This window comes from Heliangelus exortis, chromosome 16, assembly GCF_036169615.1.
Source record: "Heliangelus exortis chromosome 16, bHelExo1.hap1, whole genome shotgun sequence".
Taxonomy (NCBI): domain Eukaryota; kingdom Metazoa; phylum Chordata; class Aves; order Apodiformes; family Trochilidae; genus Heliangelus; species Heliangelus exortis.
In genome coordinates this window covers 16,198,980-16,214,447 of record NC_092437.1, presented here as the reverse complement: position 1 = coordinate 16,214,447, position 15,468 = coordinate 16,198,980, and the positions used below count along the sequence as shown (strand labels likewise).

Sequence of the window (15,468 nt, the reverse complement as noted above, 5' to 3'; positions counted from 1 at the left end):
TTTATTGAGATCCTAAACACCTCCAGGGGGACAGCTGACTTTTGCTTCATGTCTGCATTGGGCATATACATCCTGTTGCTAGAAAATGATGATAATGTTTTTAAAAAAAATTTAGAAAACCCTGGAAGAGGGCTGGGTCCATGTGTAATGATGGGGACAGACACCAGAGCTCTCCATAACGGAGCACAAGAAACCAGGAGGGTGCAGCGAGCCCCTGTCCCTGAGCCTGCTGTACTTTTCAAAACAAATCACCCCTTAGAGAAAGAGAAATTAAGGGATTTAGCCCCGGGGTGTGAGTCCGGCTGGAAACGAAGCACAGTGGCCAGGCTGGAGGCGATGCTGCCCCTCAAGCAGCATTTCCCTCCACAGGGCAGCCCTTCTGCCTCCACAGAGCTCTTCTGGCCAAGGGGTTGCTCTGAGCATCCCCAAACCCTCCATCCTTCAGCCCATCTGCCACTCGAATCCCCACTCCCCACCTACGACGTCAGGGAGGCTCCCACTCCTCATTAGAGGTCGCAGCCCCTGAGCAAAGATTAATCTGGTGCTTGTGTGAATTTATCTGCTTGAAAAGAGAGGGACTGGCTCTGACCTCACAGTCTGGAGACTGGTGGGGAGTTTACTGTCCCCTGAGCTGTCAAGCCAATTCCCAGCAGTACCAAGCTGTTGTTCTTGGCATCTGCTAGGCAGAAAGACTATGAAACACCCCAAATATCTGTTTGTTTTAAAAGGTAAATATTAATTTCAGGATGCTGTTTACATAACCAGACTCTTTGAGCTTGAAGTCACTGCCTTTTGCTAGTTGTCACATGGCATTAGTGTGTATTTAACATTTATTTAACATTACTTGGTCCTGCTTGTGCCAGATGGCAGGCAGCCGGCATGGCTAGCCATGGGCTTAGCTGAGTGATGCTCTGAAGCGAGAAAAGGGGGAGGATTGAGACAGAAACAGTAAAAGTTTCAGCAGTTTTGCATGTCCCTGAATGGCACTGATGTATGCTGTGGCTCTGCTGTCCCCAAGGCTGATTGGTTTCCCTGCCCCCAGAGAATGGTATAACCCAAAAGCAAGAAAACCTGGGAAGCATCATCCTCTGGTGAGTCCAAACAAGTGCAGGGGATTGGCTTTCCTCAGTTCTTGCTGTGTGTTGGATCTAGGGCGTGCTCTGAAGCCTTGCCTTTGACTTACTTTGCATCACCTTGGCCTGATCATTCCTGGCACTGAGCTCTCAGTGTAGACCCGTGGTCCCTGGCAGAAAGCCACCCCTGCAGAGCCCATCACCATTTGCATGCACTGGGTGGGAAACCAGAGCTGTGACCTTGAGCTGAACAAGTCTGTGGGGGTCTGGTGACCTGGAGGAGCAGATGACATGGGAAACGACCTGCTCATTGTCTCCTGAGATCCTGAACATCAAGTTTGTTCACCTTAGCAAAGAGCTGAGAGATCTCACAAAGTAATGGGCATCCCTGGCATGTGATCCAGACAACCTAATAGTCCCATGTCTCTTTTCCACCCCTCCAGTCATTTACTCTGCCAGCACAGGGCATTCTGAGGGAAACACAGCACTGCTGGTGTCACTGCTTTCTTAAACAATACAGAAATGCTGCCAGATGGCCTTTAGAAAACAAATACGATATTCAGGACAGTATCACCATGTTTATGCCTGAAGCAGGCACCCATAAATATGTTTGAACATACAAACGAGAAAAATCTGAGATGGCTTCAGGGACAGGATTATGGTTTCTCAGTTGGGCTGGATACCCTCAGGCTCAAATATTGATGTTTGAAGAAAGGGACTTGGGTGATAAATAATATCCCCAGATTTCATCACAGAATTGTTTCCTGTTTGGGCTGTGCGGGGGGCTGTATCACACCTGGTGAACAGGTCCTATCCCACCCCTCCACTCCTCCAGCAGTTCTTGCTCAGTGAGATCCCATCCTTCTACCACCAGGCTCTCCTGCCTCTCCAGGCAGTGCTGGCCTGCCTTTGTGCCAGGAGAAACACTGACCAGACACCAGGACTGACCTTGGGAAACTCCACCAAGCTCTGGACCTCCCCTTCTGGAACCATCTGCCCTGCTCTCTTTTCACTCAGTTCTCTCCTGTGTTAATGATGCTTGTACTAAATTTCCCATTTTTCCTTGTTTTGAAAACCAGTTTCCAGCAAAGGAAGTGGGCAGGTTACTCTGCCATGGCCTGCACTGTGAGATAAATGTTTTGTCTCATTTCCCACTCATTTTTATGACATTAATTATGCTTTCTGGAGCATTTTTAGAGCTACACACACCTATGAGACTTCCAAATAATGTTCCCTCTTGCTCTTGTGTTCTTTGATCAGACCCATTAATCTTTGCCACCAGATTTGGGAATGGGAAGACTGAGCTGTAGTGGGACTAGGGAGGGGACAGCAAAAGGGTGAGGAAGAGGCAGGACAAGGCTGAGGGATCTGAGTTATGAGGAGCAAGAACAGATGGATGTCTTTGCCTGAAAGAACTTGTTCCAGCCCAGGGACGTGGCTATCAGCTGAGATCTTCCCCAGCCTGGGAGCCCTCCAGCTCAGCATGGTGCTCCCTTATTTTGACACAGGCCTGCAGAGAAGGATCTTCAGCTGCTCTCATCTACCTCTCCAGCTGCAGGGACAGAGTCAGGGAGAGGCACCTGAGCAGCTCAGACCTGCTATTGACCCACCTCACCCTGCTGTACAGGGCCCCCCTTGGAGTGGGGATTCACACAGTCCCACACTTTGGAAGACCAGAAGTAAGATTGCCAAGTCCTGCTCCCAGAGACTGAGCTTCCCACCTGCAGCCACTTTTGTCACATTGGTAGACAGGCTTTAATCAGAGGTGGACTCAAGGCCATGTGATAAAGGAGGTTTCCTTTGGCAGGACCTTTGCAGGAGCTGGAACTGAAGGTGGAAGAAGCACAGTGAGTGAAAGAGGACCAAACCCAGAAGGGTGCTTTACATCAGAGCTTGGGGACAGGTGAGGATGTGGCAGGACAACAAACAAAAATGGAAAAGCCCGTTTCAAGAGCACAGCTTATTTACCCCCTTCTTCAGGTTTGTATTTAATGGCAACAGTTTTTCATATGTGATGGGACAGCTGAGAAAAAATGCCTCCAGGAGACTCCTGCAATTGTCACTGAGTTCACTAAACTGGCCCATGACTGACCAGCCTCTTGCACTAAATCAGGTATCTGATATGGACTCTCAGAGGAAGAAGGACCAACATAAAATAACCCAAGTGGTTTCCACTTGAACAGGAGCAGTTGAAATGGCTACAGAGTTGACTGGAAGGAATAGACATAATTTTGTTATAACTTACAACAGCTGGATAGAAAAGGAAGGTATTAAATCTGTTTAGTACTACAGGATGACAATGAACTTGCCTGTCTGTAAAAGTTTGCATATGTTGTGGTGTAGGATGCCAGGAAATAAGCAGAGCACATCCCACCTACCTGCTCCTCCAGCAAGCACCATTTCCCCATGCACCAAACACAGAAGCACATCATGGAAAAACAGCCCGTGATCTGACTCTCTGACATGAAATTAATGTGTTAAAGATTCTGGGAGTATTTCTTGACTTGTGAAGTATGAATATTTTCAGGGGGGTTGTGGTTTACAGGCAATGAATATATAACATGTGAGTGACTGTATACTTGCAGTCCTAAAAATGCTGTTTGCAAAACAGTGGATGCTGAGTCGGGTATGATATCTGTATATATATTTAGACATACATATCTACCTCTCTAGGATGCATGTGCCCACATACTGCTCTGAGCCGAGAAGTTATCTTTTCCTTTCCCAAATACATCATCTTTAAATGATAAAAGTTAAAAGGTTCCAAATAAAGTCCATGTGCCCACAGACCGGGTTCTCAAACACACCAGCCTGTTTCAAGGGCATACAGAAACATCAGCTGAGTGAACAGGTGTTGCTCGTCTGGACACAGAACATAAATCTATCCTCAGAGAGGCTGCGTGAGATCTTTTTTTTCCTAGAGCAAATAAACCCTGCTCTGTGTACGAAAGAATCCACAGAGCAAAAATTGCAAGTGATCCCTTTGATGGTTGCTGATGATTCCCAACCTGTGCCCCAGCTCCAGAGAGCACAGATCATGCTGTGATGTGGCTCCACTTCTGGGGGCTGGAGGCAGGGAAGGGGTGCAAGGCAAGCTACAGCAGCATGTGCCCCAGAGCAATATTGTCCTCTTGCTTGCAGATTGTTCCCTCTCATGTTCATCAGGACAGACAGATCCGGATCCTCATCCTCTCTACAGGACAATACACCGAGTCTCACCCCCAACCCTGCACCATGTGCCTCAAATCTCATGAGAAAGTGCACAGGTAGCCTGATCCCTGTTCACACCACCCTGTCTCTCTACAGACACTTGCTGGAGGAGCAGCAGGATGGCCACATTTAAAACACAAACTAGTTTCTGTGGGGAAGTTATATATAAATATGGAAATGTCCCCAAAGCTGCTGTGCTGAGCTCCTGTGTGTTTCATGGGCATTGAGGTCTGCAAGGTCAGAGCCTGTACATGCCCTACTCTGCAGCTACTACAAACGCTGTTCAGCACAATACTCTCCTCTTCTGGGTTTCCCTTTGCTTCACCTTTAGAAACAAAGCAGCAATGTGTGTAATGGAGCTGCTCTGGGCCAACCATGACTTTACCTTGGGCAATACCACAGCTGTTGAGCAGAAAGGAAGATGAAAATACATTAGCTCCTCCTTGGAAGCTCTGCCCAGCACATCCCAGCACTCTGCCTTGTGATCCCAGTCCTCCTTGCCTCCTCCCCATCCTGAGAAGTAACAATTCACACCAAGGCACATCCCTCCATGGTCATGATGCCCAGGAGTGATGAGACACAGAACAGGGCAGCAATGATCCTTCATGGTCAGGATGGCAGTTCCCAACTCCTCCTCCACACTGAGGCACATGGAGAGCTCCAGCATGGATGAGCCTCGGAGAGATGCCTGGCTGGGGCTGTGGAGTGTGACCAGATGGCTTGAGGACCTGCTCCCACCACTTTGCTGAAGCCTCCAAGTGCTACCCCAAGAATGGTGCTCAGCCTGCTGCCTTCCTAGGGGCTTCACAGCTAAACTAGTAAGAGGCTCTTATCAGCATCCCACACAACAGCCCTTTCTGCTTCACCAGTGCAAATTTGGCCACAGCAAGGATGTTGATGACACTTAAATGAAGTGGTGGTAAACATAGGCCAGAGACATGCTGCAGCCAGCACAGCAGGAAATAAGAGCCATGTGGAGGATGCAGACTCTGGCAGACAGGCTGTTCCAAGGAAGTGCTGGTGCCTTGCAAGGGGAGGAGGCAAAGCCACAAAGTTAAAATGAGGACAATGGGACTAGATGGCTGCTGCTGTCATTTCAGAGTATATTTGGATCTGCTCCATCGTGGGATATCTGGGCCCAAAAGATGCCTTTTCCTGGCCAGTAAACTCCAAATGAGCTGTTGGCTCCCTGAGCATCTAGAGCTAATACAGTGCACAGCTCACAACAGTGAGCAACCAACAGTGAGCAGCCCAGAAATGGGGGAGTTTAAAACTCAGTTTGTTGGAAGCATGGTTCTATTGGGAAGCAGCAGCCCTGCCCTGTGTGCCTTTTTCCGCAACAGCCAAGTAGGGCTCACAGCTCTCACTGCCTTGGATACAGACAGTGACTTGAGGGGATGGACAATGCCCTAGGGGTTCCAGTTTGGATCTCCTTCCACCCTAAGACTTCTCCTTAACTGGTGATGAGCTCTGCTAAAGCTGAGGCAAGAGACAGAAGGTCATCAAGACTCACTGGTACCAGCATGACTTGATACCTGGTGGTGAAGACACCTACCTAGGACAGGAGACTGGGTCCTGGCCCTGTTCCAGACCCACATATATATCTGTGAAATCTAATTTCATTCTGTGGAAGCATATATTTTATTGCTGAGAACAGAAACCCCAGCTACAACTCCGTTTGCAGGAACATGATCTTCCTTCCACGACTACTTGCAAGTCCTTTGGCAAACCCCTGACCCAGATGGACTAATTGCATTTTCCCTAGGATCACCTGTCATGGCAAACCCTCCAGAGTTTCGGATGGGAGCAGGGTTGTCTTCAGTTTTCAGATTGGATGTCAGCACAAGGCGGCAGCCTCAAAAAACATGCATGAATGTTGCAGCTTTAAGCAGCCTTGTCTAGTGTGAGGCATCCCTGGGGTTAGACTAGATGTTCTCCAAAGGTCCATATCAGCTCAAACTGCACCAAAATTCTTTATCCCACTTGCCTTGCAATTCTTGGAGCATCATCTCCAGGCCTTGATGTCTCCCAGGACAACCTTGCTGCCTCACTGAACCCACTCCCTTGAAGCCTGGGGCTGCATGTGGGCTGTGGTAAGTGCCAGGAGGCAACTCAGACACTTTGGTTCCAGTACCTCTGTGTTAGTGGGGAGACCTCAGCACACAGAAGGGCAGGTGAGTTGGTTTTGGGGTAGCCATAAACCAGTCAGACTAAAATTAATCATGGAACTGTTTTGGTTGGAAAAGGCGTTTGAGATGATCAAGTCCAACTGTTAACCCAGACCTGCCAAGGCCACCGCTAAATCGTGTCCTTCCAGGGATGATGACTGAACCTCTTCCCTGAACCTCTTCCTTGGGCAGCCTGTTTCAGGGCCTGACAACCCTTTTCGGGAAGAAATTGTACCTCAATATCCAGTCTAAACCTCCCCTGGCACAACGAGGCCCTGTGCCCTACCTCCTGCTCCTGGGGAGACCGACCATCCCCTTGGCTCCGGCCTCCTCTCAGGAAGTTGCAGAGAGCGAGGTCTCCCCTCAGCCTCCTTTGAACACCCTCAGTTCCCTCAGACCTAAAATCACACACAAACCTTCGCCTCCGACCCGGCGGGCGCCCCCCCGCCCGCTGACCGCCAGCAGCTCGGGCCTCCCAGCCGGAGCGGGCCGGATAGGCCGCGCCCCCGGTAGCGTCACGGCGAAGGGCCGGGCCGGGGCCGCGGCGGGGAGCGAGAGGAGGCGCCAAGGAGCCGGGCGATGGTGGGGATCCCGGGCGGCTGCCAGTGTAAGAGTCGCGGCGCGGGGCGGAGGTGCCGACCCGCTCGGCGCCGCTCGGACGGGGGTGGAGGGCCCGTGGGGCCGGGGCTGTGCGGTGGGGCCGCGGGTGGGCGGCGGGGCCGGCTCGGCCTGCCCGGGCCTCGGGCGGCGGGTGCAGCGGGTCCGGAGGCGGGGAGCGGGGTGGGGGGAGGCAGTGGCGGAGCCTGCCCCGCCGCCGGGCTCAGCCCCCCGCGCCTGAAGGCTGCCGGAGAGGTGCTGCGCCCTGCTCGCCTCTTCCAGCCGCACACGTTGGTGCGTGAACCCGGCTGGTTGGGGTAGGAATCCGGCTGGTCGGTGTACGTGTCCGCTCCGTTCACCATCGTGCTTCTCGCCCGCAGAGTGTGGAGGCAGCCGGGCCCGGAGCGGCCTTGGGCACCCCCAGCTGCACAACCGGATCGTCAGCAGCCCCGCTGGGTTTATTTTTAATTCCCGGGCTGGATGGGGTTCAGTGAGCCAGGGTAGGCAGCTGCGTGCACCTCTCGGGTCACTCCATGGTGTGGTGGGGAGCAGGGCAGGGGCGTTGGCGGTGGCTGAAAGCACAAGGAGCACCCAGTGAGCCAGCACGTGTGTGTGGACATCAGATCCGTCTGCTGCAGCATCCTCTGCTGCTTGGGCTTAGGAAGGCGATTAATTGCAGCTTCTTCATTAATTTCTCCAAACAGGGGGTTTGTTTCCAGAACAGTTGCAGTCTGTCTGGAAGCAATGAAGGTAGATGGTTAGCCTGTGCCTCTCACCGTATCAGCTTCCTGGTGATTTTTCTCATCCGTTCTTGTGCACCCAGCATTTGTTTATCCACAGTCGGGAATGAACTCTGAGCTGTCCCGGGCTGCGAGCGAGGTGCTGGTTAGAGCCACAGTGTCCATGGGCAAACGGTGACCTTTTACACATGGGCTGGAGCACGACCTCAGGGCAGCTTTGTTGAGAATTCCTAGTTTAGTGAAGGGAGAAGAGCAGTTAAAAGTGCATCCCAGAGCCCAGAGGAAATGAGGCAATTTTAAAATGAAGTGTGATTGCTCGTAGCAGAGCAGTGTAAAGATCAATGTGGACATTAATGTGGAAACCACCCGGAAAGCTGCATTCCCAACCAAATGATGGAAATTGCAGAGGGTGAGTGAGTGAATACCGTGCTGCTTAGTGCAAAATGTGTGGAGTTGTTTGGAGAGAGGTTTTTATCTCTTAAGGCAATTACAAATACTGGTGTCAGAGCATGTGGTCTCACAGCAGCCGGTGGTGCAGGTGGCTGGGCTGGCAGGAGGGCACAGCAGTGAGCAAGCTGTGTTGGCATCCACGTGGGTTTGCAGAACCCTGGTACCTGACTGGTGGGATCCTGACCTCTGCCAGGGAGGGCTCTTCATTTTGTCTGCCTTGAAGAAGGGGCCTCACAGAAGCAGCTCGGGTGAGCTCATCTGCTTTAATCTTCTGCAAGTCAGCCCTCTGTGCCTGCTCTCCTTTCTCCTTGGACACCTTTCTCTGGGTGAGATGAAGTACATGCTGGAGGTGCCTGGGCTTTATCATTTACTGCAAGGGGAGCCCAAGATGAGTGCCTTAGGTTTTGGCAGCAAGGAGTTAGATGAAACACATCCCACCTGGTGTGTCTGCTCATGGTACAGCTTGATGGTTAAGCAGGCTGGTCAGATCCCCTGTTTCTCTCAGACTGAGCACAGGCCTTTGAAATCCTGCTTAAAAATAACTGAAGCTAAGGGACACAGTGATCCTGTGCCTAAAGCCATACCTTCAGGGTGGATGTGTGAAACCAGCTCCCATCTCAGCTGTGGCACTTTCTGCAGCGTTCGGCAAGTTGTCTGAATGCTTTTCTGTGTTGTGGCAGGAATGTGCAAACATTTATGTTGCTGCTCAGTTTTGCAATATTAAACCATGTCTGAGAGGAGGGCTTTTCATCTGACAGAACTGGGTCAGGAAGCTGTTCCACTGACCTTATGCCAGCAAGTACTGCAAGGCTGTGGCCCCTGGCAGGAGGGGGTGCCAAACACCTGGGATGCTTCAGATGACTCAGCAGCAGCAGCTAAAGCATCATTTCTTATGCTGCTTTAATACGCCTGAGGCTCAGCATCCATTGGTGAAGTGCTAATGATAACCTCAGTGAGCCAAACAGCAGTAAGGATAAGCACATAAATATACATTAAAGGGCAGCTTTACAGAAGGAGCAGGTAAGGGTCCTGTTAGTGCCAGTTATTGAACAGGCTGAATGCTGGCACAAGACATAACTTAGGTTTTGGGTCTAGCATCTGCCCAAGAGCGCTGTTGGATTTTATCTTTGGTCTCAAGAAAGTGGATGATCAGCTGTAGGTTCATAATTTCTATAAGTGCAAATTATATGTATTGCTGTGGTTATCAGCCCAGTGACTTTGACTGTATTATGAATACAGTTACCAGCAATGTCAGGAGGCTTCTTGATTTCTTTGGGTATGTATTACAGAAAAGTAGTTCAGTGCTCAGTGTGAAACTAATGATCTGTAAAGAAAGAAATGTGGGACTGCTTTGCAACTTTGGGATTTTCCATGGTAGTTAAAGGCACATACTCTCACTACATGCCTTTCTTACATGGATATATCCAATGGGCAGAAATCAAAATAGATCTTTCAGGGACTCATTGATTTTCCTCGAGGTGTTATACTCTTCCCTTGCAGCAGTGTTCAGGAGAGTGAAATAAACTTTTTAAAGCAGAGTGAAGAAAGAGTGGTTTGATTTGCAGCTTTTCTGAGACTAGAGCAGAGCTCATGTTGTTGATTCTTAAAAGCAGGACTGGAGCGGAATAGTGAGCTGAGTACCGTTTCCATCAGCCTGAGCTGCCAAGGCTTTGCAGGTACCTTGAGGTGTTGCTGTAAAGCAGTGGAGGGGCAAGCAGGACTGCGTAGGTTTCCCTTTTGCTGGCAAGATTCAGAGGTAAACTCCTTGACTTCAGAAGCAGAAGGTGACTGTAAAACTCACTAAGACAGAAGTCAGTCTGTCTCTGTCTCTCCCCCTTTGATGCAGGAAGTCACAGAAGTGGTGCTTCCAGCCAGACAGATGATTTACCTGGAGCTCTGCTAGACTGAAAGCCACCTTCCTGAAGGCACTTGTCCAGCCAGAGGCTGGGGCGGAAAACTTCTGTCTCCTTGTCACCTTCCCAGCCCTCCCCCCATGTGTGTGCAGACCCTTGCCTGGTTCAGCTGTGATGGTGTCATGGACATCATTTTGGCTGCATTTGTGGACTCCAGGTTAATCAGCCCTGACCTTAGAACTCAGCTAAAATGTTCTTTATTCCATTTCCTCTTCTTCTAGAGAAACAAGCACTACTACAGGTAGTAACTTATTTAGTGGTTGGACTTTAAGATGAAAAGCTGCATATGTGTTTTTCTTGAAGATGTGCATTGCAGTCTCAGTATAAAGGATCAGACTATTCAGCCTGGGGCTTTCCCCTTGTAGATTTATCTTGGTATTTAAGATAGTAGTTGATAATAGCCCTCAACCTTGGTTTACAAGGGTATTTTCAGAAGATAAATGGCATGCTGCTGTTATGACTTTGGGTCCATAGGTGTTTCTTTGTAGCTTTATGAATGATAGAGAATTCTCTAGTTGCAGGTATGGTTTTGGATGGAAAGTGTAGCATTAGCCATGTTTTTCTGTGCATGTTATAAAATAATGTGAATACTAAGTGAATGCTTGCAGAATTATTGCTGATCTTCTCCAAGCGGACTTGATAGACACACCAGTTTGTTAGCATAATACCAGCACCTCCCTGAACTAAATACATGTGTATTTCTAAATCCTTGTGATCTCTTGGAAGTTCTTCTGTCACTTCCTAAGAGTTCACCTAGTTGCTGTAGGTGCAAGTTCCTCCAAATTGAATACCTAGGATCGTCCTGCCTGGCTTTTGTATGCATTATATCACACCATTTCTGACAGGAGGCAACAGGAGGAGGAGAAGGAAGTAAAAAATCCTAAAGGAAGAGAACAGGGAGGCTGTATGTCAGTGGTGTATGTAGGTCTGGCTGGTGACTGGTGAGGGGTGGTTGGGTGGTGGAGTTGTTGGCACTGGAGGGACTGGGCTGGGGGCAGACAGCAGTACTGGGAAGGCAATTCAGGAACCTCCCTGTTGCCTACCTGGCTGGAAAAGGCTGCTGTGGTGAGCACAGAAATGCTTAGCCTAATAAATCATCACATCCCAGCTATCTTTTGTGTGTGTTAGCCAACAAGTGTTGCTTTATACATCCAAGCCATTGTGCATCCTCCCTGCAGAGTCTCCTTGCATCTGGCTGGAAGTGTTTGAACAAAGGGAGATGGAAGAGAGGCTCTAGTGTGGGGTCCATTTGCATGGTGCCACATCCTCCGGGTCAGGCAGGCACTCCTGTTTTACAGCTTGGAGCATGGTCAGCTTGCTTTTTGTGTGAGGACTGTGGGAAATTATATTTTGTGTCTGTATTCTTTGGAGCAAGCATTTCAGTGAGTCTTCGTTAAACAGAAACTTAATTTTAACACTTTTTTAAAGGATTGGGATATCTCAGCCTTCTGGCATTTCCAGGTGCAGATGAGATTAATTTGCTTATCTCAGGTGATGGCAGGTAATTGCATGTGCAAGGGAGGCACTGTAGCCAGGATGTTAAAACAAAGAAGTCAAATGGCTCCCATGTTCCTCTCCTGCTGTGCAAGCTCTTTTGCATTAAAACACCAAGTCTGGCAGATCTGTAGCCAGGAGTCTTCCCTCCTCCTCCTCCCTGATTAGGTTTGGTAGGGGCCAGGAAGGCACTGATGAATTGTGACTTTAAAGCACTAAGCTTTGAGGGGAGATGAAAAAAACCTTAGAAGCATTTGCTGTCCTGGCAGCTAATACGTGGGTTGGTAATGGGTTTATCTTCTGACATCATTAGTCTCTCTGACATTTCTAGCTTAGAAACAATAACTCGCCTTATCCGTCCTCATGTTTTTCTAATTAAAGGCAAAGCTTGGTAAATATTTTTTAAATGATTGAATTTCCCAAGTATGGAAAACACATGTCAGGAGTCAGGCTGGCTGCATCCAGTGAGCCTTTTCCCATAGCATCCCTTGGAGCACGTGAGTGCAAATACAGATTTAGAGTTGTGGGTGACAGGTTTATCTGGGATGATTGGCAAGGATTTATAAACCAGGAGGGGATTTACTTTGCTCTCCTTCCCTCTTCTTCCCCTTTCTCTCCCCCCATCTTCCCTGACCCCGATCTCAGAAATAGGAAATTGGGATCACATTAAACCCTAATTGGTTTGGCTCCAGCACTAGTTCAGTGGCTGCCAAATAGTTAATTTATTGTGTGAGAGTTTGGCCATGTGCTGAGAAGCAGATTTGCTTGAAGCAAAGGATCTTTGTAAACTCTGCATCCATTCCCGTGCCAGGTCCTGTTTACAGTGGCTCTGGATCGGGGTGCGGGAAATGCTTCCCATCCCTGCAGGTTGGTGATGGGGAAGCCCCTGCCATGGGGTGCTGAGCTGCCTCCCTCCCTCCACAGCCAAAACACATTCAGGAATACTTGCTTAAAAGAGCTGAAAGTAGCTTTAGCTGGACTTGGCCATCAACATTTGGAAACTGCCAACTAGAGATGCCGTGGGAGGCTCTCGAGAGAATAAATGCATCTGTTTGGGAGATAACAGCAGGGCTGGGCTGTCACTGCAGAGCAGGGCCAGGTGGGGAGTCCCCGGGGGCTGCGAGATGGCTTTTCCTGGATGATATGAGGAAGGGCAAACGGGAAGTGGGCTTATCTGGCTGGCTTCCCCTGGCCCTGCAGCAGCCCTCCTTGTTCCTGCCCTTCTCCACCAGGTTGGTCGGGCCAGTGGTTGTTGGACATCCCAGATTTGTCTTTGCTTGCTGTCTCAGGCACCCAGTTGTGTTTGGCTCCTATGAAGTATTCTGCAAGTTGGGCTTCAGTAGAAGAGCTTGTATGGACTTGAAGGGCAAGCAGTGCTCTCTTAAGCCATCGCTGGCACTTGAGAGGGAGTTCTTGGATTAAAGAGGACGCTGCAGCCTAAGTTAAAGACTTTTCACTGGTAGTGTGGCTCTAGCTTTGGAGTATGATTTGAAAGAGGCTGTGTGAGGCATAAATCCATGGCTGTGTCGTTTCCTTTAATTTCTTACTGAGTTAAATAACAAACTTAGTGTTTGGGAGTTGCTTCCAGCTCCAAGGCAACTGAATTACTACCACTGTACTCAGCAGCACCCATTCTGTGTCAGCTGCTATTTCTATTGTGAACTTGATACCTGAAGGCTCAATATTGTGACCCTTTAATTTTCAGCTGCTAAAACGTACCATGCAAGTTGGCTGAAGGGGAAGAGCTCAGAGGGGAAATCGAAATAGTTATGCTGTGGGAGCAGTGTGTTTCTTTGGGTATTTCTTAAGTGCTGAGTGTTTAGGAGAAATTGATAGGTAGTAGCAATGCAGTCTTAGCAATACTTTTCCTTCTGTAGCTCTTGCTTCCTGGGATGTAATAAAATCAATTAAGTTCTATTTATGATCTAAGGCCCATTATAGTAATAGTTTTGTTTGGATAATGGTGGCTGTTCCACCGATAATCAGAATATTGAACACTTCCAGAGGTACAGCAAAACACAGGCTGTGTATTTAGAGGGGTACAGGGTTGGCATGGCCAAAAGTCAGCCAGTTTTTCTGAGGAGTCGGAAAGCCACCAGTTCAAGACAAAAAAAGCCTGGATCAAGCTGAGCATTTTTGTAGGAAGGCAGTTCCTGCCCGCAGCAGATGCACTGAGGATGCTTGCCCTGGGTTTGCCAGCCGTGGAGGAGTAAGCAGGATCAGGCAGTCCAAAGGGAGAAAAATTGGACATGTATCAGAAGCAAACAGCAATGGTTTGTTTTGGAGAGCATCTTTTCACCCCGAGGTCTGAAGGCAGGTTGAACATTCATCAGGAAGCCACTCCCCACATTTGTATCTCCTGCCTAGTTTGAAATGCAGCCATTTCTGGGATGAGCTGCTGTAATTACTTTAAAGTACATCGTACTTCCACCACTTTTGGCAGGAAGGAAAGAGGAATACTGTGCTCCACTGCCAGACAAAATAGAAATCAACAATTGGGATTTTTCTCAAAGAGCAGATCTGTCTTCTCTGCCATTAAATCCGAGCTGGATGGAAGCCTTGTGCCCATTTTCCTTTCGCGTGGCATTCTGCAGCACACGGCTCGTGTTCATGTGAATATTTAAAGCAGCAAATTCTAGCCAGAAATTCTCTCTAGTGCTTTGCTTTCCTTCTGCTGTTTGCTTCCCTCTTCGCACTACAGATGCTGATAGATCACCTTCCCATGGTGAGTAATGATACACTCTGTACTTTACGTTGCACTGAGAAACTCTGTCGTCTTCAGGAATGTTCTTTAAGCAGTGCATTCCCACTCCTGAAACCCTTGCAGATCAGGAAGCACTGAAAAACCTTCAAGCTCGGCTTGAGATCAGTTGTGTCAGCCTGAACACCTATGTCCTGTTTGAGCCCAGGCATGTGTTGGTGGGTGTACCAGTGCTTGTACCACAGTTGGGTGCATGCACGAGCTGATGCATCCAGGTTTCTAGCTTTCTGTGCATTGTCTACTCCCTTCTCTTCCCCGTTCATGGATGGAAGATGTAGCAAACTTAATATCTTCATTGCGGAGACATCCTCTTCCCAGGACTGTTTTGCTCTGTTTTGTTTTGTTTTTTGTCAGAAGATCTGCTTAGAGATGGAGATGGTTTCTAGAAAAAAAAAAAAACTGGCAAATTTGGGGCAACCATGGAACAAACTAGTTTAGCCAGTCTGGGAGAGCACCCTGGGGCCTTTGCAGAGCTGAAATGGTTCAATGAAATGGTTCAGGGAAATTTTGCAGCACTCAGTTCACAGCCACTTGTCAGTCCTTTTTCTTCTTGAATATACTTGCCTCATTGAAAAAAAAAAATTTTTCCCCCCCAGTGTAGTACTGATTTTAGCAAGGGGAAAAATAAAACTTCTTTGTGCAAGTGAAAGGGTAAACAATTATTGGAGCATACAATCTGTTGGGGAGGTAATTTTTAATGTTTCTGGATTTGCCTGATACTAGTTAAATGTTAAATCTTTGGTCATTGCAGCTACTGTGTTCACCAGGTTTTATTTCCCATTCAATAATTACAGCAGTTTCCCTGGAGCCCTGTACCTCTAATTAAGAAAGCCAGTTCGATATAAAGTTAATGGCATGTAATTTGTTGTATTTTAATGGTAAAACATGCTCACAAAAATAACATCTATAGACTCAGTCACTACTCCTGAACATTTTCCACAGCTCCTTGATCCTCTGTCAGGGCTGCTGACTGTTCTGGTGGTGCATGGACTGCTGAGCAAGTCAGGGACTGGAATCATTCTTGCTTTGGGTCTCACAGATACTGTGCAGGATAGTTTGGTT

The 15,468-nt window shown here is 48.6% G+C and overlaps 1 protein-coding gene across 7 annotated transcripts in view; it reads left to right on the top strand.

Moving 5' to 3' along the window:
• Positions 1 to 992: 992 nt before the first annotated feature.
• CBFA2T2 (CBFA2/RUNX1 partner transcriptional co-repressor 2) overlaps positions 993 to 15,468 on the top strand; it is a 69,227-nt gene continuing 54,751 nt past the window's right edge. For 4 of the 7 annotated variants that reach the window (XM_071760205.1, XM_071760203.1, XM_071760204.1 and 1 more), the window contains exon 1: positions 6,959 to 7,058. In XM_071760205.1, the coding sequence (XP_071616306.1) occupies positions 7,031 to 7,058 (28 nt within the window). In that variant the 5' untranslated portion in view covers positions 6,959 to 7,030. Of the gene's footprint in view, positions 1,092 to 6,958; positions 7,059 to 15,468 lie in introns of those variants that run through there. The other 3 variants (XM_071760208.1, XM_071760206.1, XM_071760207.1) reach the window with 3 other exon arrangements.